This window comes from Pteropus vampyrus, unplaced genomic scaffold, assembly GCF_000151845.1.
Source record: "Pteropus vampyrus isolate Shadow unplaced genomic scaffold, Pvam_2.0 Scaffold20, whole genome shotgun sequence".
NCBI classification, from domain to species: domain Eukaryota; kingdom Metazoa; phylum Chordata; class Mammalia; order Chiroptera; family Pteropodidae; genus Pteropus; species Pteropus vampyrus.
This window is the reverse complement of record NW_011888801.1, coordinates 15,244,001-15,271,689: the sequence shown is the minus strand read 5'-3', so window position 1 is coordinate 15,271,689 and position 27,689 is coordinate 15,244,001. Positions and strand designations below refer to the sequence as shown.

Here is a 27,689-nt window from a genome sequence, read left to right as displayed (position 1 = left end):
TACTGTGAAATGTTTATTTTTGCTTGCTGTTTTAAGCATGATTAGGTGCATTTGGTAAGAGGTGAGCATGCTGTTTCAGTATTTGCTTTTTATAATTCAGTTAGGATAATGAGCATATAAGACAGTATCATTAACTCAAGGATGTAGCTAGAGACTGAGATGTGATACCCTGTAGGCTCTACTGGCCTGCAAAGGCATTCAGAGGATCATCAAATATGTTGGCAACCTTCTGTTCAGATCTTGGTTCAGGTGCTGCCTGTGAAGATCGGCTTTTTGGTTTCGTTGTCTTAGCTTGGACACCAGAGGAAAAGATATCATCTTCAAAAAGAAAAAAAGAAAAAGTTGCTGAATAGGCACACATGCACACACACGAAAAAGGCTTTTAAGACACATCTACACTAACCACCGAAGTCTCAAGTCTGGTAACAAGTATGGGATACCAAAAAACACCAAGATAGAGCCAAGCCTCTTAGACTCTGGTACTGGTTCTGCTACTAATTAAATTTTATGATCGCATACAAGTCTTATGTTCTCTCTGAACACTATTTCGTCAGCTATGAAGGTATGTGCACACACAAGAGAGGAAAAAGGGCAGGATAACTGCATCTCCAAAGCAGTCCCTGACTTTACTATCTATGACTTTATACTTATTTCTACATTCTTTTCCCATGGCAGTGGTCCCCAACCTTTTTGGCACCAGGGACCTGTGCTCCTATGAGAATCTAATGCCTGATAATCTGAGGTGGAGCTAAGGCAGTGATGCTAGCGCCTGGGAGTGTCCGCAAATGAAACTTCCCTCGCCTGCCCATCGCTCACCTCCTGCTGTGCAGCCCGGCTTCTAACAGGCCACAGACCAGTAGTAGTTCACGGCCCGGGAGTTGGGGACCACCAACCCATGAATTTTAAAAGGAATTTTAAAAGGAAAGGGCAATAAAAATAAGCAAAGGGAAAGAGAACACAAGAGTCACTCTTTTTCAGAATAAGTGCATCTATTTGAGGAATTTCAATGCTAAGAATGTTAAGTCTTTAATACTAATGTTTAGCGTTTCACTGACTCTAGTGTTCTATGACTTATCTTACTAATTTTTACTAACCAGTAATGTTACTGCTAGGATTCCTTCCAACAGACATTTTAGCATGTGTAAATAGGGATATGTACACCCAAATGGTAAAGACTATGGCATCATTTGTAATAGAGAAAACTTAGAAACAATCTAGATCATCCTCAATAGGCAAATGGCTGAATACAAAGCAATACTACACAACCACAAAAAACAAGGAAGCAGATCTCTACTAACATGGGAAGACATTAAGTGACTAAAAGGAACAATAGAATAGGTAAAGTATATTCTTATTTTGGAAAAAAAAATATATAAAAACCAAACTCTCCATAACAGTTACCTCTAGAGTTTGCTTTTTTACTTTTTACATTTTCTAAATAGTATTAATATATTACAACAGGCATATATAACTTTTTTGTTATAAAACAAAGTCTCTTCTGCACCCGATGGGGTAGAAAGCAATTGAAGACAGAGCACATGGCTTGCTTAGAGAAAGACCCAAAGTGGCATTACGACACCAGTTTTCTTTCTCCCAGTTAACTCTATGTAATAGACCTAAGAGACAGAGGGGAGGCTGTATAAAGTGTATATCTGACCTCAGCCCCAATCTCATCCACCAATACACAACACAGGACATTTCAGAAACCCTAATTTAGGGTTTTGGGGCAATTGGCTTGCCCATTAATAAATAGATGTAATACCAGGGAGTGAAAATTGGCATGTTTACAAACACAGAAGATCTCGGTGAGATGTGAAGTCTGAGTTATAACCTGCTTTCTTATACTGCCCTGTTCTCCTCCTGAACTGTCCTTCCATTCTCTGAACACTCTCAACTAAATGCTCACTCTCAACTAAAACTCTGACTTACCCAACTGCATCATGCCCGAGATAACCACTTTAGCCTACTTTCGCATGTGTGGTAGTTTCTGATCCTCCTATAGTAACATCAATGTTCAGGTTTGTCACAGATAATTGGCAGGGGACATACCAAAATGAAAGTTAAATTATACTTAAAAGTTAAATTCAGGGCTACTTCAAATCCTTTATAGCCATCCTACCAAAAAGATTTTTCACCAAAATGACTAGTTCATTTATTTACCCATCCTCAGCCTAACACAGGATTACATAGCAAGCCAAAGAAAACCCACTGGGGAACATTTTCCAGGAAAGAGCCAAGATAAAGGTAGCAGGAGAAATATCAACTCATTAAATGGTAATGACTCTCTATGTCATGTGTAGAAAACCAGACTTACCCATATCATCATCAAATATAGACTTAGCTTCCACTTTCTTTTTGGACTTTTCTTTTGGTTTTATGGTTAAGTCGGCAAAGATATCAATGTTATCATCAAACAAGTTGGGATCAAATGTTCTTTCCTTCTCTCTTGTTTTTCGTGAGGGTTTAATTGCTTCTGTAGCAAATATATCATCCTTGTTAAGGCAAAAAAAAAAAAAAACCCAGCAAAACTACTATTAGAACAAAAACTTTTTTTATACTAAAAACACTTATTTCAACAAGTTGTAAAAATGCAAACTGCCACAGTGTTCTGGAACAGCCACGTGACTTACCCCCGCTGCCAAATCTCTGCCTATCCCAGTCTCTCTCATTCTTCTAGTTCCAGCTCAAATGCTAATTCTATATAGAGGCCTCTTCTACCGGACCTCCCAGAAGGACCACCTCCCATTCCTGCTCATCACTCTGCCTCACTGCCCTGGGTTGTTTTCTTTATAGTAATTAACATTATCTGAAAACATATTTATCTGTTGCCCTGTCTGTATTCAGTTCTCCTCCCTGAGAGTGGTGGAGAGCAGAGCAATGGTTTTAGTTCATCTTCTGTCTCCAATACCCAGATGTTCAAAACGCACCTGCCCAGAGGGTGCTACTGAAGGCCTTAACACCTGTGCTCAGTCATCAGCTAGGGCCTGTTTCCCCAAGAACTAGAGGTTAAACACGCAAGCTGTACCAATACTGCTTTATATATATCACAGAGTGACCTGCCAGAGCAGCTGACTAAAGCAACATTCTCACAAAAATCCCCAAAATCAAAACCTGTGTCAATGGTTATGTCCAGCCAGGAACAACCATCTACTATGAAACAAAACACAAAACTACTTCTGGTTAAGTTTCAGAGTTATTAGTAATGGAACCTAATTATAATTACTAAGCAAGTAGATATCAGGCAGCAACAAGATAAGCTTAATGAAATCTATAGCTCAAATAAGCCAACTGGCATTTTCCTTAACATTGAACCAGGAACAAAAACATATTGTTATATCCTATTACCTCAAAAATATCTTGTGCGTTTGAGATGACATCTTGCTGACTGTTGGGTTTTGACTCATTCTTGCCTTTCTGATCTGGAAAGAGATCGTCCTCATCTTCCAGGAGAGGGAAGGGATTTTTCTTTGCTGGTTTTGGTTTAACAGACTGGAAGAGATCATCATCACTACCTGTCTCACCTAGAACAGGAAACATGGAGCTCTTTTCCTTACCTCCCCCTAGCAGGTTGGCTGGTCCCTCTGCTGCCTTTCCCATGGCTTTTCTGATCTCCATAGACTGAGATCCAGTACCTTTGGAAAAGGTATCTTCAGAATCAAAAAGGTCATCCTCAAGAGACTGACCCAGAGATTTCCCAGAGGAGCTTCTGTCTACTCGCAGCACCAGACCACCTGTCCAAGTTGAAGTGGCAGCTGCCACCATCTCCTCAGAGTTATCTTTTCCACCAGCTGCCCTGGGCTGTGGCTGATGGCCATCTGGTGAAATGGCACCATGTGCCAATTGTGCAACGGATCTTCTGGGCACACTCATGTCTGCACTCTCACTGGACTCCTGTGCAGCCAATCGCCGAGCTGCACGGGTCTGCGGTCTGCGCTTCCCTCTCACTTTGACCCGGCTCTGCAATGGCAAAAGACCATGGGTTGACCCGATTAAAAAAAAAAGTGTCCAAAGCTAGCGTAATAATCAGCAACTCAAAAGTTTTGTAAGGTTATCTGATCTACCTCAATCAAGAGATCATCTAAGACACAAAGGAGGTTATTTTTTAAAGATTTTTAAAAAAAAGTTTAATAGCTCCTAGTACTCCGAAACAAAGTCATTTCTAAGCCTTTACTGTTCTCCATTTTTCAGTCTTTTGAGGGCATTTTCTGCTCAATTTCATACAAAAGGCTTCATCCGCCACTAGAATCCTGCAAAGTAGGCATGTTGGTGCTCAGTGTCCCAAAACCCTCCCTGGCCCCTACTCTGCTCTAATTTAAATATGGATATATTTCAAAGCAAGAATCAGAGGGAATTCTGGTACTAGGGGCTAGCCTAAAATCAGGCTCCAGGAGCAGGGAGATATCAGACAATAAAGAGAGAGAGGTAATCTAAGGTGTTCTTTTCTTCAAGTCTTTTCTTCAATGAACAGTAAATTCGAATGGCAAATATTTTACATAAAATTGTGGCTGAGAAATCAGAACTTTTAATATAACCTCAAAATATGAGTTACTTATTGAAAAAATGCAGTATTCATGATATTTTCCAAAATATACAATCAAATAGTTTTGAGAAGGAACAAGCTACTTTGGGAAAAGTACTTGACTGTAATTACCTATTTCAAAGAAACTTCACATATAATTTAAAAAAGTAGCCAATTTAAACTCAACCAAAAATAGATAAATAAATATATATAATAAAAAGAAGGATGTTTTATATTTCACAAGGAAAACAGGTTTGAAAACACTTGAAATGAATGTATCAGTCAGGGTTATCCTATCTACTGTCTCTTACTCAGAGATCAGCTAAGGCTTTCTGGAGAAGGAAGACTGGATAGGAAAAAGAAAACCAACAAAAATAAAAGCAAAACCTCACAGAGTTCACAGTCCATCTGGCATAAACTGTGGAATAGTGTGGTGGGACAAGACTAGCCAGGGATCTGAGCAGGGAACCCAGGATAAGAGGGCAGTAGGGGAAATGTCACAGAAACAGTGAGGTCTGAGCAGAGCTGTCAATGAGGAAGGGCATTTCTGACAGAGGAAGCAGCACCAGCTGATGGCTGCAGCTGGCCCAGGCATGAGATCAAAGAATGGTGTCCAGTGTGACCAGAGTTTAGGTATACAGTGTGGGGTGACTGGTGGGGAAGCTGGAAGCTTTAGTTAGCACAGATTATAAAAGGCTTTAATACCAAACTAAGGAACTCAAATGTCCTCCTTTGAGCAGTGAGGAGCCAGCAGAGGAGGGAGGGACACAATCTGCTCTGTGTTTAGAAGACCTCCAGGTGGCAGTGGAATTTCACTGTGGCTACTGAGAAGAATGTAAATGTAACAAATATAGGGAGTGAAAAAGTGGACACAGAATTAAGGAGATGGAAGGAGGGCAAGGAGGCTGAAGGAAGGATGAGGTGCCTCCTTCAAATGGGAAGTCAATCTATTGTGTGTAACTGATAGACTAGGAAGAAATATACAAATTGTTCTGGTTTAAAAAAAAAAAGGCAAGCAAGCAAGCAAGCAAAGGTGGCTTCATCACCTTGTTTGCACTGTGTAAGGTGTCGGCCTGAGCTGGAAGATCAAAACTCACGCCAGCCTCCACACTCCCAGGAAGAGTGGGCATACTTTCCAGACTGTGGATTCTCTCGGGTTCAGATGAAGGAAAAGCCAATTCTGGCAAAACAGGATTCATTCCAGAGATCTGAGGAGCCACTGCAGGCAGCAAGGCTGCTGGGTTAATCGCTAAATTTGCCTAAAGAAGAAAAATAAAACTTATTCTATATATTTTCTTAAACACAGCAGTCTATTATTATTACTGTGACACATGACGAGACTCACTGTACAGAATGTCTAATATTAGAGGAGAAAGAGAAATGCAGGGAAGTCTTCTCATCCAGTCTTAGAATTAAAACAGACTTATACGCGTATGTCCACCACTGGGATCAAAGATGTTACAGACATAGCACACAAGAAGCAACAACTACAGGGTGGGGAAAAGATGAGAAAATGCCTGGCAGCAGCAGACAAAAGTACAAATCCAAAAAAGTGTATAGATGCCACAAGGCAGGCAATGAAGATTTCAGACATGTTATATAATTACTTGTATTTTCCAGATCCGGGGGGATGGCTCTTTGGTTTTAAATTGAGCGAAACCTGGTGAGTCCTGTGTGAAATTACATTCAGTTAAAAATCCATTGAGGTAATAGAAAGAAAAGTGTCTCTTGGATTATACTTAGGCTTATAAATAAATCTGTGATGGAGCTAAGCTGTTGCTTTCTGTAATTTTCTAATGAGAAAGGCATTCGAATCTCTCCTAGGGCCTTAAAACATGTCCCTTATGCCTCCTCGTCCATTGTATAAGTGGAAGGCTGGCAAACTGTACATGGAGTAGGAGATAGAAATCATAAATAAGATTCATGAGAATCGCAGTGTTGCCAGAGCACCAAAACCTGACCAGTTGGCAAAACTGCCATGCTGGTTATCCCACACAGCAAATGTTATTCACCCACAGACTAATGCACTAGTTCTAGAAGCAAAAGCAGCTGAGACTTGGGACAAGTCACTGGAGATATACTAGTTTTACTGCCTATTTCACAACTTAGAGTTCACTGAGGCCTCTGCGAGACATCCAGGAACAACTGCGAGCCAGAATGAGAACTCACTCTCCAGTTCTGGCCTCTTCTCAGGAGTGACTCCACAGAGAAGACTGCTGAGGACAGAGACCTAACAGCAATGATTTAAGAAGAGGTAACATGGAGGGGGAACCAAAAATTCGATGCAATTCATATTTAAATTCAAATGTAATACTCCTCCAAGGTAACCCAAAAGGAAAAATGGGAGTTCTAGTGGGAAGAAGATTCTTCTCTCTACCTTAACTCTATCTTGGGATCGAATTTCAAAGTACTCACCACAAAATAATGAAAAGTAGAGATTCATGGAACTGGAATATGAACTGAGAAAGAGAGATGAGTGGGGGTAATAAAAAGTAAAGTAAAGAAAAAGAGGTAGTCCTAGGTGCTGTTTCCTTCTTAATTAAAAGAACTCTGAATAACCTTGGGTCTACATGATGGAGTTAATTTGCACTGGGACGCAAACAAGAACTCAGTCCTTAAAGGGATCAATCTAACCTGAGGGGTTTCCGGTTTCCATATGCTTTTTTCTTTGATACCTTGAGTGAATTCAGGATGTTTCTGGCTCTTGAAAGAGGAAACAGAATGGTCTTTTTTTACTACCCTCTTCTTTTCTGGTATCTTCAAGAGAAAGAGAATACCAGAAGAAGTCTGTCAAGTATCTCAGACATTTTAAAGAAAAGTCATAATGCAAAAAAAAAAAAAAAAAAAAGTTCTGGGTTCTGAGTTCATTCCTCAAACAATAGTTGAACTAACTCAAAAGCAACATTTCAGAAATAGCATTTTAAAGACTAAACTTCTCTGGAGTCTTCTCTATGATAAAAAGAAAATAGAGAATACTTATAAAACCTACTGGGGCTGGGGTAGGGGAACACACATACAGGCTAACATTCAGATTTAAAGCTTTGCACCTGAAAAGCATGAATATTTAGTCACCGTATTATATGCACTGGTCTTTAATAAACGACTCAAAAAAATCAAACGAATCTGTAATAAAAGAATCTAAGTTAGTTAATGTTTTAATGTTAGTTAGAGTATATGAGATTAGGACATGAATGCCCTTATCAGCACATTATTTGCCATTCATTTACTATTAAGCACCACAATTCTCTGAGTATTTTCTTTAATGGTATAACTGGACATCAATTTCCATTCCCAGAAGCCTTCCCACATATCCCAGTACTGAGAACAAAAGGCTGGTACCAAAGGCTGGGACTTGGCAGAGCTGAAAAGGTCATCATCTTCATCATCCCCAAATAGGCTCCCAACACTTGGCTCTAATGACTAGAACAGACAAAACTCAAATTCAATATCCAAAACAAAAACAACTTACAAAGAGAGCTAGGTGAGTTGCTGAGAAAATATCTAGTACAACAATAAAGCTATGATGTGGAGTACCATTTGGAACTGACCCTGGTTTTTTTGGTGCCAGAGAAAAGGTCAACATCTGGGTCATTGTCCTTCTGGAGCTTGTGACTAAAAAGGAGCTCTTCATCCTGAAAGACACCTGTGCTCTTGGGGCGGGCATCAGGATTGGGGCTCTGGAAAAAAAGAGAAGTTCATGTGTATTTAGACTTCAAATGATTTATCGCAAGGAAATCACATACAGCTACAGAGATGGAACAACAAAGATGTTCCCTGTGGTTCTGCTTACAATAGCTAAAAGTTGTACAAAGCCTAAGTGCCAATCAAAAAGGGAATGACACACTATGGAATACTAGGCAGCTACCAAAAATAGGGGAAATATATATAAATATGGATAACACATACCTAATCTGGAACGATATTTTTTAACCTTTCTACAGTGTCTGAACTTTTTACTTAATCCTTTAGTTCCATAATGAGAAACATTTTAGGGGTGAAAACACACAGTTAAACGAGTTCTCTTCATCTCATTCCCAAAGAGAAGAAGAGATAGCAACTGACTTAATACTAGAAACTACAGAGTGGCATGCATCCTTAACCTGTCAGCATCTTAGGCCAAAGACCTGGCACAGGTGTGACCAATCCACTTTTCCCTATGTCCATCGGCCTTCTATCCCACTACCTTCAGATTCCAAATGAGTTCTTATTTGCTAAGATATCTGAGATTTGAAAGTCATTATTTACAGTATTTGGTTTGTCACTATAATGCCCCCAGACTTAACATTCTAAAATTCTCCCCTATTTCTTTAGTATCACAATCACAGATTAAAATAAACAAACAAACAAACAAAAAACACACTTCTGACAAGATGGGTCACATTAAAAGTAAACTAATAGTTAATTATTAGTTATACATAAAAACCAGTATAACATAGCAAGTAAGCTTAAAAGTTCCATAACTGTGAAAATTGCAGTAAAATAATCGTAACAAAACAAAAACTAGAGAACAGAAGCGACTGGAAGAAAATATAACAAAAGTGATGGTGAGGATACAAAGAAACTGAAACCCTCAGTTCTATAGCAACCAACAAGAGAGAACTGATACCATGAAATGAAATCTTTCTATCCTTCTAAAGACTTGAGCCTTTATTGCTTTTGCTCACCTTTCCTACTTCTTTCTTTGGAGCCTGGGTGCTGTTTTGATCTTCTGTTTTATCTTCTTCCTCATCAAATAAGCTCAGAACAGTTTTGGTTCTACTTTTGGTTCCTTTGTCCATGGGGGATGATGAAGAAAATAAATCAGAATGCTTGATTACTTCCTGAGTAGATACAGTCAAAGCTCCTTCCTGAAAAATGGAAATATTAAAGAAGAAAATAAGTAACATCTGAAAATACAAATTCTATCGTGGGGCCTACCAAGCTTCTCATTAATCTGGTAACTGTCACATTTGCAGGGTTCAGGACACTACGGTTCATCACATCTACTCCCAGGTAACAAAATATTGAGACCAATCCTTGATTGGCTGCTCCAACGGAGAGTCTTATGTAGATAATTCATAGCCAAAGATAAGTTTTCCAATCAGCTTAAAGACATGGGACCCTCTTTCCTACCAAGAGATATATGTCAGTTATAACACTGATCTACATAGGTTGTTCAAGAGCTATAAGTAACTTCTAAGTCACAGAGATAACACAAATACCAATCATTGAGAGTGCATCATATATTTCCTAATAGTTAACTAATATGCAAATCCCAAGGAGAAACTTAATTGATAAAATTAGACACTTAAATTGTAGAAGGTTTACATCGTAAGCAATTGGAATAATCTCTAAAATAATCCTAAAATGTAGCATTTATTCACTCAAAAGGTACCACATTTCAGGTAAGTTACCATTGATTGTAAGAATCAATATTACTATATGAACTACCAAGAAAGAAAAAACAGCTCCCAATTAAACATGCCATTGATTGTGAGGTGCATCCTAATTTCAGAGTGGTTAAACTGTGAAAAAAATGCTTTGAAGAAATATGTAATTTTAAAAGTGACTACTATGTACAAGGTAATAACATTAAGTACTATAAATATAGTGGTGGGCAAATCAAACCTGGCCCCAATCCTCAAGGAGTGTATATTATACTCAAGCAAGAGAGACAGCAGTACTACCAGCAGTTCAAGTGTGGAGTTCAAGTGTGGAATGAGCTGTGACCACAGAAACTCAGGGGCTACAAGAACACAGAAAAAGTCCACATCAAAACTAAAAGAAGAGAATGTTATACAGTGTCTCAGGTACAAATAAAATAAATTTGTGTATCATGGCAGCCCCAAGGAAACTGAACAGAAAAAATATATGCAATGTTCCTCATGAGGCCCTAGAAGACAGATTAAACCTAAGCAGCTAAACATACAGAGTACAAGAAAGAAAAAAAGAAAAGTTATACAGAGACTGATAGCAGTAGCTGATTTCCCGATGTAGCCAGCAGCCTTATACATAGGCCTCCTATAGGAAATGACAAACCATTCAGGAAAAGAATGCTAATATTTTAGAAGACAAATTGCACTTTAATTCACAGCCAACATCAACTAAATGTAAAAGAATAGTAAACTAAAATCTTCTTAAGACTGTTATTTTAATTCAAGTACAGGTGAGGACTAGAAGAGAACCAGGGATAACAAAAACGTTAAACAGAACAAGTCAGAAAGAGAAGACATGCAGACAGAAAACCAAAATGAAAAATAAGATGGGGAAAAACAGCTTAGAGAAAGGCAAAATGGACATCAATACAAAATGACAGTAATAATGTAAAATAGGAAACATGCACATCGCTGTGTGTACACATATGCTTAGAAAAGAGACTGAAAGGCAAGAGCAATGTTGAAGGTGTCCCTGAATTGTGCGATCAGAGATTTTCTTCTTTATACTTTTCAGTTTTTCAAAATTTTCAGTGTCATTTATTCTTTTTATTTTTTTTCTGCTTTTACTTTTCTTAGCATTTATTTGATGCTGAATTTACTCCCGGGCCATAAGTTTTTGCTTCTTCAGTTTCTTCTTTGTCTTCTGTGCAACCTTCTCTCCTGGTTTAGGAACCGTATGATCTTTTTTAGTAAGGATCATCTCAATGTGGCAGGGAGAGCTTATGTATCCATCTGCCCATGAGCTCTGTAGGATCTGTCCAATATCTTGGAAGCTTGGTTCACCTGGATGTGCTCAATGACCAGAGAATCTACATCTAAACCCTTAAGTTCAACATTACTCTCTGCATTTTTAAGCATGTGGAACAAAAATTCAGCACTCTTTTCAGGCCATCAATCCTGCATCTGGCCCCACTGTATGGCCTGGGCACACGCCCCATCCCCCACCCAACCCCCCCCGAACTCCACCACTGTAATGACAGAATGGCACAAATTGCTTCTGTAAAGTGACATCTTTCAGATACTTGGTGGCTTTTTGGATATGCATACCTTAATGGCCTGGGCAGTTTCACAAATGTTCTCAAAGTGTGTTCTTAAAGTGAACACGAAAATCTGAACCTTTTAATTTACATAATTTTGTGGGGTTTTCTGGGTCAAGTGAATAGCAAACCATTTTCAGAGGTTACCTCAGGCTGCTTATAGAAAGAGGACAATTTATTTTCTGTAGTAGAAAAATGTTAAGGGTGTGTGCATATGTGTGCACGTGTGGATTTTACAAAAACATATCAGAATATATGAGAGATAAACATGTCAGAATATACAAAAAAAGTCTACCTTTTCCAACTCCTCAACCACATGAGTTCTCCCAATTTCTGCAGATTCTTTGGCACTCTCAACCTTCTTGTCCACAGGTTTCACTCCAAATTGTGCCTCCTTCTCTTCTTCATCGCTGAATAGCAAAGGTGGTACCTCAGGGACAGTCTCTTTTTTCTACCAAAAGATGAGTAAATGACATCCTCATGAAAAATAATATCGACAGAATCACTTTAAAATGGAGTCAGAGCTGCCATCCCAGAGGAACTGCCTTGCTTGTCTTAATCTTCAAATCTTTGGAATGTTAAAACTGGGCAAAATAACCTTTGCCTGCTTCTCCCTGTCTGTTGAAGCAAATCCTCATCTTTCAAGGCCCAGCTCAGATGTCACCCAGGAAGGTTTTTCTGTTCTCTTCTGTAAGTACCAGTTATCTCATTGATAAGAATATTATTTATATCCCTACGTAGCCCTTATTGTTTTCATAATTTATATTAATAACTATCACACATCAGTTTGTCCATTTAACTGAAAGGTCATATAGAATATTTCCACAGCTAGTCACTGTGTTTTACAACAAGTAGGAGCTTCAACAAGATTACGAGCACTTTGCCCTATCTCTCATCTGTCCCTTACCCGGAAGGCAGGGATTTCAGAGATTAGGAAACTGGGGTTATGTGATTGCTTAGAGTTATAGACACTCTTGGGGCAAGTGACATCAAAAATTTTGAGAAAAAAACTATAACTCTATCATATTAATAGACTAGATGATATGAGGAAGTAAGCTGTGAAGTAGTATCTAAATTAAGTTAGGAAGACAGATTTGGAAACTAAGAACATTATTATGATAGAAAAAATATGAAATAAGAAGAATAAGGTAAGGAGATTTTTACTTGTTAGGAAGAGGTCCTTAAAATGCATATTCATTTGCACTTGAAATAAAAGATTGTAAACCCACAAGAGTTTGAGAAGAGATAAGGCTAAACTGCAATGATTAAAGAAAAAAATTTTTGTGGAATATGGACTCACTGAAAACTACATATAAATTTTGATGCAAATTGATGAAGGTAAAAAATGAGACTTACATATGGTGAAACATATTCTCCTCTCATATAACTATGGGCCTTAAACCAAGAAAATGCTACCCTAACTACTGGTTTTAAACCTTCCTAAAGATAAGCTGACTCTTCATCTTTGTCATGAAGTTAATTTTCTTGACAGATGAGTCACATTTAACTTATTCTAAAATATTCTAGGACCTGTAAACAAAAAATAACTTTTAAATACTGTTATCTAAAGGTGATTATATCTCACATAGTAAAAATCATGTGTGCAGGTTGTCCACCTACTTAAGATGTATATCTTTGACTTTTTGTCTTGTTTAACAATCATAATACTACAGGTTGAAAGACTTTTTAATTTCCAGAACCTTCAAAATTCATTAATTATTGTTCCTTTATCCAAGGTAGAAGTTATTATTTATAATTTACAAAGAAAACCCACTCATATCTCCCAACTCTTAACCATGGAGCCACCAAATGTCTTTTGGGAGGTACAAGTATGAGAGATTCAAGGAAAGGATTATGACCACCTCAAAAGCAGCAATAGGAAGCCCCAGAGCCCAAGGAAGGAAGTATGCTCCCCCAATGCTGAAAGCTTCTAGTACAAGCTGTGCAACCCCACTTAATGAGAAAGAATTCTTCAGTCATTAACTGGTATGTGCCTGGTCTGGGAAGTTTTCTTTCATAGAACAAGTCGACATTTGTATTATGTCTGAAAATATGAAGAATATTCCAGACAAGAGACATCCACCTCTTCTGGAGTATTCTAGGACAGGATGAGTCACCTAGAGCACATGGTGTATGAGGCTAGAAAAGATAAGTCCAATTTGAATGAGATTACAGGTGGCATGGCAGACTCAGCTTAGGTACTGTAACAAGGAGATGACAGAACATGTTGTCTTTAAGAAGAGAGCCAGGGCAACAGCAAGAAGAGCAGATGAAAGGAAGGAGCATTGACAGAGAGGGCAGTTAAGAAATTATTTCAACAGTCAAGGCTAAAAATGACAAGACAGTAAGAATGGGAAGAAACATTACTAAAAAACGCGCGGAAAATAGTGACAATTACTCCGTCAAAGGAGAAATAGTCCATACATGTCCTGGCACAGTTATACTGTGGAATACTACATGGTGGTGAAAAAGAGTTGAGATAGAGCTTATAAAAATGACAAATATGCTGCAGGACAAAATAAAAGATGCATAAAAATATGTGAAATGATCTTATTTAAATTTTCTTTAAAAGATGTGCAGGTACCAAGGATATGGTCACTCGTCACTGTGGTGGGAGAAGGAAGGTCTCCTCTATCAAGCCCAGTTTGGATTCTGTAGCTACTCCCACATGGAAGGAATGTCAGGGGGGCTCATCCCTTCTTCCCTATCTTAACATGCCAAACTGGAGTGGTCTGAGATTGGGGCTGAAGGCCCTCACAGATAGGAGGCTGTGAGTTAGCTTGATTCTTGGCCTTATAGGCTATCCCAACACAGTAAAGGAGGTCTTCATGGGGTGTAGCCTAAGAAGTTCTAAATTTCCCTTTGGGACTCTAAGCAATGGTCAGGTGGCAAGAAATACTGCTTGGCCTTTGTTCTATGTGTGCATACTCACATATATCTGCCTAGGCAATGTCTTGAGGAAGGATGAATAACAGGCCAAACACAGGATTTCAGTATGCCTAGGTTCCCTGGACAAATATCATCATAATGCTGCCTTCCTCTCGTTTCTAATGCTCCTTTTTGACATAACTTAACATCAAGATTAGCTAAATTTTTTAGCATAGGTGATTGTGGTAGTGCTGCCATGTAGATATAGTCACTGGAAGGATATTAAACCAGAGAGCAACTGAATGGCTACTTTTTTTTCTCATCACATACTTTAAAAACACTTTTTTAAAATGTGGTAAAAAACACTTAACATAAAATTTACCATTTTAACCATTTCTAAGTGTATTGTTCAATACTATTAAAAATATTCACATTGTTGTACAACCAAGCTCCAGAATTTTTTCATCTTGCAAAACTGAAACTCTGTACAGATTAAATAACTCCCTATTTCCCTTAACCAGAGTCCCTGGCAACCACCACTCTACTTCACGTTTCTATATCTGACTACTCCAAGGACCTCATGTAAGTGGAATTATACAGCATTTGTTCTTTGTGACCACCTTACTTCACTCAGTATACTGTCCTCAAGGTTCATCCATGTCGTAGCATGTGTCAGAATTTCCTTCCTTTTTGTTGGTTGGTTATTAATACAAATCAGGATCAAAATACTTAAAACATGCCCCTAAAAGAGATAATTTGTGCCTTAACTGGCCTAGCCTAATGTTAGCAGAACTCAGTGCCACCAGCACTAAGCTTGGCAATTCCTCCAGAACTGCAAAAGTGCTCCCCACAGAGACTCCGGAGACCTACACCTGGCACTGGGCTGCATGACATGAAGGAACCCTTTTCTCCAGACTTTGTGAGTATGCTTCACCTGTAAAATACCAGATATCTTTCTAAAACTACACAAACGGGTTTTTTTATTAGATTCAGCTTCCAAGGTCAGGTTTTAAGAGCTAATTCAGGTCAGTATCACTATTCACGTAACATCGCCTCACGGATATTTCCTGGACATAAGAGGTTAAGAATACCGTAGTTGCAGGAGGAGCAGATGTGGGAGGAGAGCCAAACAGAGAGCTTCCACTATCAGCATCGTCTTCAAAGAGGAGTGATGCTCTCTGGGTCTTCTTTTGGCTATACAAACGAAAGTCAAATAAAAGGCAAATGTGATTAAAAAACAAACAGTACCCTTTCTATGCCACACTTCTAGGAACCCATCTACCACCAGAACACCTGAGCCATCTGCTGACCTTATACATTTGAAAGCAAATAAGAAAAACCTTTGAAGTAGGTGCAATTTCTATCTAGCAAATCATCAGCTTCTGCCTCTCATCTTTATCCAGGGCCTTCCTTATCTTGCCTTGCCCCTTTTCTGTTACTTTTGACTCAGTGTAAGTGTACTGTTAGCTGTGCCAAGGCATATAACATTTTTAGCATTCACAAACATAGCATTCTCTCTCACCACTTCCTATGACAGAAGAAGAACCAGAGAGCCTATATGCCTATTTCCAGAGTGGTCAGAAAGGCGGCTGTCAAGAAGATGCAGGGCCAAGACCTGTTTTGGGCTGTGACATGGTGCCCCTTAGCCACTTCACCCTGTCTTTCCAAGCACCTCTCTGCCCTTCTATGCCTTCTCTTCAAACCTGACACCAAGCTTGTCTTCCTCTAGCCTGTCTTCACCTATCTCCTTACCTAGAGTTCTGCCCTGGCCCCTACAGAGAATGTGGGCAATAAATGTCTTCTAGAACAAACACTGCTCAGGACCTTTTAAGGAACAGAAACATAAAAGTAGAGGCTTAGCAGTGGACATGGAGAGTTCAGAATAGAAAGTGTTCTAACTACTAAAGGGTCAAGTTCTGATTTTTACTGTGTGATAATCATCCAAGTAGCATACTAGAGAATTACCAAATAATGAAAACTTTAAATTCAATTTTAGCTAGATAAAAATAATACTAGCAAGTCATTTCAGTAAATTGCACCATATCCCTCTACTTACATTCGAATACAACTAGCATATACACCAGTAATGTATAAATATTATAATTTTTGAAGTCTAATTATTAACAAGGCACAATCTATGTAGTTTATTCATTAGTTTAATATTGATGTCTGCCTACATGTTAAAAGAAAAAAAAACTAAGGATCACTGATCAGGGAACAACTAACCAAATAATTAAGTGCACTTATACTGGACACAGGCACTAAAGAACAGTTTAAAATTAAGGCCATACCTTGAAGTTATAAAAGCAGAGAGCCAATTCATAATGACATAAGTGAGGTAATATCTGATATGCCTTTAAGAATATATACTAATAAAAATTTATACAAACTATAACCAAAATATTTAACTACTAGGTGATGATCACAAAGTATTTAAACAATAACTATATCAGATGTCTAAAAATACCAGAAACCTCATTATGTCACTATAGCAGGAGAAAATCTTATGCATGATTTTCCAAACAAGTAATTTCTTTAAAAAAAAAAAAAAAAAAGGCCAAAAAACAAACAAACAAAAAACCCAACCCACAAAAAAATATCTGATGACAGATTCTAAAATAAGCTGGAGAAAAGCTAGTGTTTTTCTGGAGACAGCTACAATAGAAAAAAAAAGACAGTCCTTAACCTTGGCCTTCATTACAGACTCTCAAACAGTTGGTTAAATTTGGGCCTCTCATGAAGAGCAGTCCTTATAAGAAAAATATGCTACTCAGTAAGCTAGAGTATTTCTCATTAGAAATAAAAGGTTAAGTATTTTGATTTATTTAAAAAGAGATCAGAAAACATTATGATGACCACAGGGTTTATGGCCTAAACCAGGACACTTTTGAAGTGAAAGAGAAAATTATTAATAATCGTGCTGGAATGATAGGCACGAACCAGGGAAGTCCAGGCAAGACAAGACATTTGAGTGCCCTGCTTACAAGGCAGTATTTCACAACTTGGTTAGGGTCACAAATCTTGTTTTTTTTAGAATGGTTTGGAGATATAATTTACATACCATAAAATTTACCCTTTTATAGCATACAATTAATTGGTTTTTAATATATTCAGAGTTATACAACTGTCACCATAATCAAAGTTCACAATATTTCCATCAGCTCTAAATGAAACCCCATACTTGTTCACAGTCACTTTCAATTCTCCTTTCCCCTCAGCAGCAGACAAACACTAATCTACTTTCTGTATCTGTGGATTTATCTACTCTGGACATTATATAATCATACATGTGCTCTTCTGTGACTGGCTTAATTATCACAACATTTTCAAGGTTTATTCATGTTGCAGCATGTATTAGTACTTTATTTTTTCTTCCCGCTGAATAAGAGTCCATTGTATGGATACAACTTTTTTTTATCCTTTCATCAGTTGATGGACTTTTGGGTTGTTTCCAATTTGAGGCTACTATAAATAATGCTACAGTGAACATTCATGTACAAGGTTTTGTGGGGACATGTTTTCATTTCTCTTGAGCATATACTTAACAGTGAAATTAAATCATGTGGTAACTCCAAGTTTAACTTTTTAAGGAACTACTAGACTATTTTCCAAAGTGGCTGCACCATTTTACATTCCCTTCAGGAAAATGTATGAGGGTTCCAATTACTCCACATCCTCTCCTACTTTTTGTTGTCAATAAAAGCTGCTTTTTTTTTTTTTTTTTTTTGAGAATCTGATGAAAGCTCTGAATTACTTCCCCAGAAAAATGCTTATAAACTAAATTTTACAGACAACTTCTGGATCAACTGGAGATGGAATGAGTCTGGAGAAGAGAAAGCATTACTGAAAATTAGGTATTGTGTGTACTTACAAATGAGACATGCTTCCAACCTCTAAACTTGTGACCATGTTTATGTGCTTGGGACAAAGGGAGGGGGCACACATGAAAACAGATAACCTCTATACAATGTAGAAAATGCTCAAGTGCATGAGACACAGAGGAGGGGCTTATAGAGATGGAGCCATTTTTGCTCTCAATTCCAACCCTATTTATTTCTTGTCTCTCTCAGCTGTTTGGGTTAGGGAAGGCTTCTTAAAAGAGAGGGCTTAAAGTGCATCTTGCAAGAAGCTGGCCAAGGAACAAAGGAAGAAGAGTGTCCCAGGAAAGAGAGAGCAACAAAGTAAAGGAATGAAATGTTACCTCCCCTTCCCTCATGACAACAAATGGTAATGTTTAGGTGCTTACAAAGTACCAGCTATTGTGCTAAGTATTTCACATCTGGATTTCATTTAATCCTCGCAATGATCCTATAAGAGAAGCACCATTATTATTTTTGTTTAACAGATGAGGAAACTCAGGCCCAGAGAGATTGGGTAACTTGCTCAATGCTATCCAGAGAGGAACTGGCAGGGCCAGAATTTATTATTGGGTCTTGGGATTCCTGAATCTATATTCGTAACCAGAGGCCAAGGATGCAACCAGCAGTGAAGTCACAGAGACCAAAAGTAGAAATGGTGACATCTGAAGAGATCACAATACTTAGAGATAGAAATATAAGGTGCTTCTGAATCTATCAAATGAAAATGAAAGCTTAACCACACCAATGCATAGGATTTACATGTCCAATTAATTGCCTTTTTATGCTACTATCATTTTGCTGAATTTCAAACTGATCATGTAAGGCTCTCAAGAGAAAAAAAAAGTTTGCAAGAAAACTATTCGGAATCCACAGCTAATTTGGCAGCATGTTACAACAACCACCACAGCCCATGCTCACTCTACACATCCTGCAGGCTTCAGTCCAAGTATGAATGTGGAGGGGTATCAGCAACTGGTGTGATACAACCCAACTCTGCAAAGAATCATCTTCGTAACAGGATGTTCAATGTTGAGCAGATTTCTACAGAAATGACAATCTTAAATAACCTTGATCAAACTTTACATTCTTTAGGTCAGAGGTCTCCAATCTTTTTGGCACCAGGGACCGACTGGTGTTCGTATAGGAATCTAATGCCTGGCGATCTGAGTGGAGCTGAGGCAGTGATGCTAGCACTGGGGAGTGGCTGCAAATACAAATGAAGTTTCACTTGCTCGCCTGCCACTCACCTCCTGCTGTGTGGCCCAGTTCCTAACAGGCCACAGATCCATACCAGTCTGCGGCCCAGGGACTAGGGACCCCAGCTTTAGGGTATCCCAGAGGAAAACCAAAAAAGACAATAAACTGTACTTAAACCCCTAATAAACTAAAAAAAATATTTTAAAGTTAAAAAAAATGGTAGGTAGAAGAAATTAAGATTCCGCGGGGGGGTGGGGGGAGCGGGGGTGGGCGGGAAGACAACCAACATTTTCTAGTATTAGTGAAGAATATCTTGCAAGTGAAAATCAAAGACATCCTCATTTGTAGTACTACTAGGTAATAAATCATCAGCAATTCACTCCAGTAACTAATAACTTCAAATACCTTACTTGTTACCACAGACTCAGAGTAAATGATTTCGTATGGCTCTCTCACTCACCTGTCCTTAGCAATTGCAAACAGGTCATCTTCATCATCTTCCTCAAAGAGGCTGGTCTTTTTCACAGCCTTGGCCTTCTGGTCCTGAGAGGTCCCAGAGACTCTAAGTTCTCCTTTAGACCTGTTGTCAGATGCTGAGTTGGTCTGTGAATCAGTAATATTCCACTGGTCCTTAAAATGTAAAGTACATATTAAAATCTAGAAGTCTAAAGAACCTAGAAAGTAAAATAAAATTTACATTCATTAAACTAAATTGTATATAAACTAAGTATTATACTACAAAATGTATCACAATTGAAGAAATCTCATGTCTAAAACTTTTCTTTAACCTCAAATCTAGATTGCTGGGTTCCTTGACTTCATAGACCTTCTCATGCCCTCCTCCTCCACTGTCTGCCATGATGTTTCTCCTCTCCATGGTTCTGTTCTGTTAGAACAAGGGAACTTGTCTACTTTAGAAGATCAAAATTAAAGAGGGAAGCGAAAGAGAAGAATAATGTTAAAAAAAATAAGAACTCTCAATTTTGGAGTAAAATATTTTAATTTAAAAATCCCAAAGCAGGCTAAGAAAAATGTATAAAAAGCTCATGTGGAGGTGGCTCCACAGTGTAGTGGTTAGCACTTCTGCTTTACACGCAGAAGGTCCTGGGTTCGCGCCCCAGGTGTAACCAGGGACCATACCCCAGGTGTGCCAGGCTCTGGGGTTGCCAGGCTCCTGGTACACGCTGCATGCGTGTGGGAGGAGATGCCCTGCCTTCAGAGATCCAGTTCTTAAGGGAAACGGCAACATCCACAGGTCAGGGGTGGAAGTGGGGCGGGGAATTAAAGAGGGGCGGGGGCGGGAAACTCATGTAATGCACATGTAAACACAATACAATGAAAGCTGATAATGACTCTTTTACCACAAAAGACTGAATCTGGACTTAGCCTTCAAGGAAACCTCACCTGGCTATGCTCATCCCTTCAAATCAAGGAATTCCTGAGCACTTGCTTAAGTAGTCTTTTGGTCTCTAGAGAATAGAGCTTTGCAAATCTAAGTGAGGTCCATAAGCCAGTAGCATCTGTTATGCAGAATCTAAGAGTTCTCCCCAGACTTTCTGAATCAGAACCTGCACTTGTAACAGGACACCCAGGTGATTTCTTCATGTTATGGTTTGAAACACACTCTTCTAGAGCAGCAACTAGACAGTAGAACCCCTGAAAGAGCTTTAGAAAATTCTACTGACAGGTCATATCCCAAATCAATTAATTCAGAATTTCCAGTGGTGAATACCAGTATTAGCACTCTTTAAAGTTCTCCCAGTGATTTCAATGGTAAGCCAATGTTTAGAGTCGCTAAAACTCTGGTTATCTTTCCTCGGCAAGGAATGTTGTTCTCAGCTTTAGCTAATATTTTTACTTTCCCAGAACCACTATGGTAGGAAAAATGTCACTAATAGTTGGCCATTTCTATAGGGAAAACAATCACTAACAATGCTAAAAAGTAAAAAAAGAAAATTCGTATGTTTGAGTAGAAAAAGCAAATTACGCTGTGTTGTACCTACGATTTATCTAGCCACGTCATACTCTCAAAAATTTGCCAATGATGTTAAAAAAAAAAAAAGCATTATTATAGATTTTCAACGCCCAGGGCTTTTAGTGTTATATTTAAATTTTTCTCATACAGCTAAATCTGAACAGCACCTAAATATATTCATTACTGGCTTTTTAAATATGTATCTAGACAGGAAATGGAAATATTATTATGACTAATAAAAGAAGGAAGTTAAACTTGCACTGGATACTCCTACCATGTCTAGATTTATGTTTCTTGATTAATGAAACATAGTGATGATTTAACAAGATAAGGTAAGGCATGATTTCAATTAGCATATATCATAATCTGAGGACCATACTTATATTCCTAACCATTCTGAAAAGATTTATCTTTCATATATCACATTAAATATCTTTCTTCGAGAAAAGAAAGCTAGTTTTCTCAACATTGTCTTTGGTTACTGAACTTCCCTAGATATAAAATAGGTAGAAAAAGAAAATGTTTAGGACAGCCGTAACTCTTAAATCTCATCAAATAACCTATTTTTCTCTACAAGAGACTTTCAACCCACCTCTTCATCACTGCTAAACAATAATGCAGATGCTTTCTTTTTGGAAGGCTCAGAGGGTTTTGCTTTCTCTTGGCTTTGAGTTGGTAGAGATGATGTCTGCTTCCTAGCAGCTGTAGCCCCAAAAAGATTATCCTAGAAAAAAAAATGGCAGAAGAATATGACAACATCTTACATATAAAACAAAAAACTTAAGACATTCTCTCATGTTGAATTGTTAGAACACAATGCAATATATATATATGCCTTACTGTTAAATTGTATACCTGAAACTTACTAAATTTCGTTAACCAATGTCACAATAATAAAAACATATATAAAAAATAAATAAATAAAAAATAAAAATAGGAGGTAGATAAGGGTAAAGGGGGTCAAATATATGATGATGGAAGATTTGACTTTGGGTGGTGAACACACATGCAATATACAGATGATATATTATTAAACTGTACACTTAAAACATATAATTTTATTAACCAACGTCACCTCAATAAATTTAATAATAAAAAAGTAGGAGTTACATGAAAAAGAATTGTTAGAGAATAAATCTCTAGTCAGGTACAGAATATATATAACGCCTTTGGGGGAATCACAAAATGCTAGTAAATCCCACTTTTCTCTTACATTTAAGCCTGCAATGACAGTCTGCAATCTTCTCTAACTGTATTCTCTATCCACAAAAGGGATACACAGATAGCATAAAACTCAAGGCAGAACACTTTGGAAGGAGCAGAAGGGTGGTTAATGTGAGGACAAGGTTACAAAAACAGGAGGAAACCTGGCACCATCCTGTTGTCCTGTGGGCAGGCCCTCTATGCTTACTAGGGAGGGCCTATAGCCTCCAACTGCCAGGAGAGCAGTATAGTGCACTGCTGCAGACAGCAATTTGCACCTTTCTATGAATTACAAGCTGGAGCACTGGATAAAAGGAAAGAAATACAGAGCTTTCTCCATTCTTTTACATCTATGAAGGACACATAACTGGGACAGAAAGAAAGAACAACTTGGGTTTCTGGTTAATTTTAAAGAAACAATATAAACTTAAGAAAGTTTACTAAGTAAAATCACTGGCCTACTAAGAGCTGATTCTTATAGATTCAAAAGCATTTGTCAATATTTGCATTGCCAAGCACTCCAGAATTGCCTATGAAGATACTTTTACTTAGATCCAGGTAACAAAACCATCAGAGGGCCTGAGCCTGATTTAGACAGAAAAACACTCTTAACAGTATTCTACAGCAGGTGAACAGTCCTGAAGCGTAAAGATTTAATAAAGGGAACCATTAAAGAGAGTGTTGGAAGGAAAGGCCATGAGAATAACGAACTGGCATCTAATAGGTATATTAATGACAAAAGCTAACATTTACTATGAACTTGCTATGTGCTAGGCATTGTGCCAAGGGCTGTACATTAGTTGTTTTAGCTGTCACAATGACCCTACATACTATTAAGCCATATACCATTCAGAAAGGTAAAGTTACTTGCCCTAGGTCTCTGATTTGCAAGTAGTGGAGCTGGGATATGAACGCATGGGTCTGATGTCAAAGCCCAGAAGCTTAGCCACCACACGGTACTGTGTAAGAATCAAGGCTTGCTTTGTCTTTCCTCTTATTTCTCTCTCCCACTTTGCTCTCTTATCCAGGGTGGGAAAGAAAAGCCAGATGAGGACATAGCTGCCTTCTCCTCTTGACTCCCCCTTTAACTAAGACATTCTTGTAGATCATTGGGTATTACACAGATCCATCCTCTAAAAAGAATTTCTTAAAGTCAGATTTTTAAAGTAAAATCTACAAAGCCTTCCATAAGACCTGGGTCAATAATCTAATGTCCTGACCACTGTATAACTAAGAGAACTTAAGAAAGGAGTCGCTGAAATAAAAACAAATTTTTGTTGTTGTTATACAAGCTTCAGATATAGCCTCTGGCTATAAAGCAACATCAGCAATGGTTTTCTACTAATTGACAACTTGATTAGCTTATGCTTCAATAACAACATTTACCTCTTCATCTTCATCATCAAAAAGTGAGACTGATGTAGGAAATTTGCTAGGCAGGAGAGATGCATCTTTTGACTTACTCACATTTTGAGAAAACAAATCCTGTTGGAGCAAGATTAAAGTTCCTGGTTAATAAGATATATCAGTTTTGAAAGTATCAGTTAGATATGAAACACTAAAAAGACTGTGACATTATGGCTGCCACGCATCTAAGTCTCTTTCTCAGAGAGGAAAACTCAGTGAGACTGTCCTTGAGGAACACACATGAGAGTCTATCCTAGCTGTGTGCAGCACAAATGCCTGCCTGCAAGAAAGACCACATGCAACTCCAGATGGCCTCACTAGAATCCAGATGTTGTGATATTCCCACTTTGCTTTATCCTGGCATCCCACTCTAATGACTTAAGGCAGGGGGAAATTTTCCAATCAATCTCCTATAATGCTTAAAAAAAAAAAAGACTTCTTTTTTCTGACCAAAGAATCAGAAAGATTAAATAGAAGCTAGATTCCCAAATTACTGGATCTATGACTCTGCTTTGTTTACTAACACCTTTGTCCTCTTATAAGAATATAATATTATTTTTTTAAATAACCACCAACTCAACTTTTATTTTAAAATGTTTGGCGTTCTACTTGAACTATAGGTAGGTGTTGCAAATTAGAGAAAAATCTGGTAGATTCTAAAGAATATTTCAAAATTCTTCAAAATGTTAGCTTGTAATGCAAAGACAGATCTGCAAATTGAGCTGCATGAATCAGCATAAAATTAGCTATATAAATGTAACAAAATAGGACAACTATTTCCTAGGGAAGAAACTTCAATACGCAGGAGCATTAAATAGGACAAGAACATAATTTCTAAGATGTCTTTAGATAAACTTTTTTTATTATGGAATCAATGTTTGCTCTTCAAAGCCCTAATGAATTCATTAACTGAGAAGAACTCTTCTCAGTCCAGTGGTTTTCACCTGGGACCCAAGGAATCCCATGGGTCTGTTTATGTAAAAAAGGCTACACAGTGGGAGCTCCAGGGTTCCCACGCCCCTCCTGCATTTTACTCATTGGCAAGATTTTACTTAAGGAAAGGGCTCTGTTGCTTAATTTAAAAAAATTTAACATCATGGTTTTGGACCCCTGACTAATATCTTCCCTGTTGCTGGTAAAAAAAAAAAAAAAGAAAAAAGAAAAATAAATGCTTTTTCATTACCTCAAACATGTTCCAAAATGATTTCACAGGGCAGGCTTTAGCTCTGCACTTGAGATACAGAGGCAGGAGTAAAGAATCAAGCCTTATAGTCCAAAACTTTATCTTCTAGACTATACTGTTTTACTTCTTGCATAAGCACCTTGACAGTATCCAATAAAAACTATGATAATACACAAGGGACAAAGCCTTCAGTGATGGTTTTAAAACCTTTCTGCAAATTCTTTTACATCAAGAATTGCAGTCTTAAACCTGGGTACGTCTTTGTGACTGCCTCGACCAACAGAATGTGGCAGAAGTGACAATGTCGACTTCCAAAGCTAGGTACAAAAAGCAATACAGCCTCTGTGCAGCTCTCTCAAGAATCTCACTCTGAAGCTTGGAGCCACCGTATGAGAAATCTATGTACGAAGTCCCAGAAGCTGCTATGCTGGGAGACCATACAGAGATAGGAGTGCATGAGTCTTTCTCGCCCAGGCACTAGAAACGTGAGTGAGATGATTCTTAGCCCGGCCACTCTCAGACTAGAAACCACATGTAAGACCCTAAATGAAAACTACCTAGCTGAGCCAGCAACTTCTAGAACCATAAGAGGTTCAAAAAAACTTATTGTTTTAAGCCACTTATTGTTTTAAGTTTTGTAGTGACTTCTTTCATAGCAATAAGTAACTGGAACACCTTTTAAGTCACTAAAATTGCTCAAATTTGTTTTCTTTTTTCATATAGCTGACGACTATTTGACAGCTTACCAAATGCCAATCAACAGTCTAGGTCAGGGGTCCCCAACCCTGCGGCCAGCCTGTTAGGAACCAGGCCACACTGCAAGAGGTGAGCGGCAGATGAGTGAGTCAAGCTTCATCTGTATTTGCAGCCTCTCCCCAGCACTAGCTCTACTGCCTCAGCTCCACCTCAGATCATCAGGCATTAGATTCTCATAGGAGCACCGGTCCCTGGGACCGCTGGTCTAAGTATCAGGAATAATAGCAGGGAACAAAATGTCCTGCCCTCACGGAGTTTATTCTAGTTGGGACAAAGACAATGAACAAGTAAACATAAAATGTCATATGGCAATAAGTACTGTGGAGAACAATAAAACAGAAAAGGGGGCGAATGAGTGCAGCATAGTATGTGCTGGCAGGCTTGTTACCATAAAAAGGGTTATCAGGGGATGCCTCACAGAAAACTGGAAAAAATGAAGAACCAAGCCAACCGGACTCTGGGAAGAGCATTCCCAGAGGGGCAGGAGCCAGTGCAAAGACCTTAGAGTGCAAGTGTGCTTGACGGTAAAGAAGCAGGGAGAACAGAATAAGGCCAGAGTGTGAAGCACCAACATGCTGTGCTCATATGTCAGGAGTTTGGCTTAACTGGACTTTGGTTAATCCCTATCTTCTGTACACTGGCCTTCAGTGATATAGAAGCCTCCAAGATTTTTTTATATCAATGGTAATCACTCTACTTACAAAAAGTTTTATGTTCATCCTGGCTATTAGTGCAAAGTAACTACTAAGCTACCTCAAAGTTCACAAAATCATGAAATTACATGTAAATTTCTGCCACATATTTTTCTGTGAAGGGGATTATTTCACATTAAATTCTCATACAGGTCTCTGATTGCTTAAAAGCTTAGCCTAAAATTAATTCTAAAAGGACCTAGGCCTGTGGAAGTCAGAAAAAGCAGTGCCACTTCTGAGAGCTGATACTGCTCCACTGCAAAGGTGCTTCCAGGTGGGTGTCTGGAGAACTGGGGTATCTACAAACCAGCACCAGCCACAAACTATTACCAGTCACAACATAAAAGGCTGTGCCAGAATACTTATCACTTCGTCATTAAGCCCAACTTTCAGTGAGACTACCGAAAAAAGAAGCAGTGTGTTGATTTCCATTCTAGTACAAGTGCCTCATCAGTGTGGATCAACAAATAGCCTAAAATTTGAGCATCCTGAAGAGAGAGTATTTTCCTCCTAGGAGATGCACTAGATTCAAATCCTACAGTGAAAAGTATTGTACATGTATTGCTTCTAAAGACCATCTGTTCTTAAGAGATTACTTTCAAAAAAGGAACTAAAGAACTTAATAAAATGTCTTATACTTCTACTAAGAAAATCTGAATTCAGAAATAGTTTCTAATGTCATATATCCACAGACTAAGTATCAGAACTAAAAAAAGAATTCCTTACCTCAGTGTCTTCTTCGTCTGAAAATAAACCTTTTTGAGTCTTTGTTTCTGACAAGAGCTTGAGATTTTTGCTGGAAGGCAAGGTGACCTTTGTGGGAAAAAAATTTTTTCGAGAGTTAAAAAAAATATACCCGGAAATGAGGGTTTAATCATTTACTCAGAAAATGTACTGAGTCTCTGCTGGAATAAGGCGCCAGGTCACACACCCGGGGATAAAGACACCGTGGGCCTTGGACATGTATCAAGTTCATACAAAGAACTAATTCCAAAGGAGTATCATGAAAAAGAATTTTAAAATTTGTGTAAGTTAGAAAAGAGGAAAGAAACAGTTCCTTGATAAAGTAAATTTCTC

At 38.3% G+C, this 27,689-nt stretch overlaps 1 protein-coding gene across 8 annotated transcripts in view; it reads right to left on the bottom strand.

The window, feature by feature from the left end:
• LOC105288954 (WASH complex subunit 2A-like) overlaps positions 1-27,689 on the bottom strand; it is a 50,897-nt gene continuing 23,208 nt past the window's right edge. For 3 of the 8 annotated variants that reach the window (XM_011355428.2, XM_011355427.2, XM_011355429.2), the window contains 15 exons: positions 27,339-27,425; positions 23,961-24,059; positions 21,964-22,095; positions 19,857-20,026; positions 15,431-15,533; positions 11,767-11,922; positions 9,184-9,366; positions 8,068-8,196; positions 7,859-7,939; positions 7,154-7,276; positions 6,127-6,189; positions 5,566-5,778; positions 3,346-3,957; positions 2,315-2,492; positions 1-318 (listed from right to left, as the gene is read on the bottom strand). In XM_011355428.2, the coding sequence (XP_011353730.1) occupies positions 179-318; positions 2,315-2,492; positions 3,346-3,957; positions 5,566-5,778; positions 6,127-6,189; positions 7,154-7,276; positions 7,859-7,939; positions 8,068-8,196; positions 9,184-9,366; positions 11,767-11,922; positions 15,431-15,533; positions 19,857-20,026; positions 21,964-22,095; positions 23,961-24,059; positions 27,339-27,425 (2,469 nt within the window). In that variant the 3' untranslated portion in view covers positions 1-178. The remainder of the gene's footprint in view (positions 319-2,314; positions 2,493-3,345; positions 3,958-5,565; positions 5,779-6,126; positions 6,190-7,153; positions 7,277-7,858; positions 7,940-8,067; positions 8,197-9,183; positions 9,367-11,766; positions 11,923-15,430; positions 15,534-19,856; positions 20,027-21,963; positions 22,096-23,960; positions 24,060-27,338; positions 27,426-27,689) is intronic. The other 5 variants (XM_011355430.2, XM_011355431.2, XM_023527976.1 and 2 more) reach the window with 5 other exon arrangements.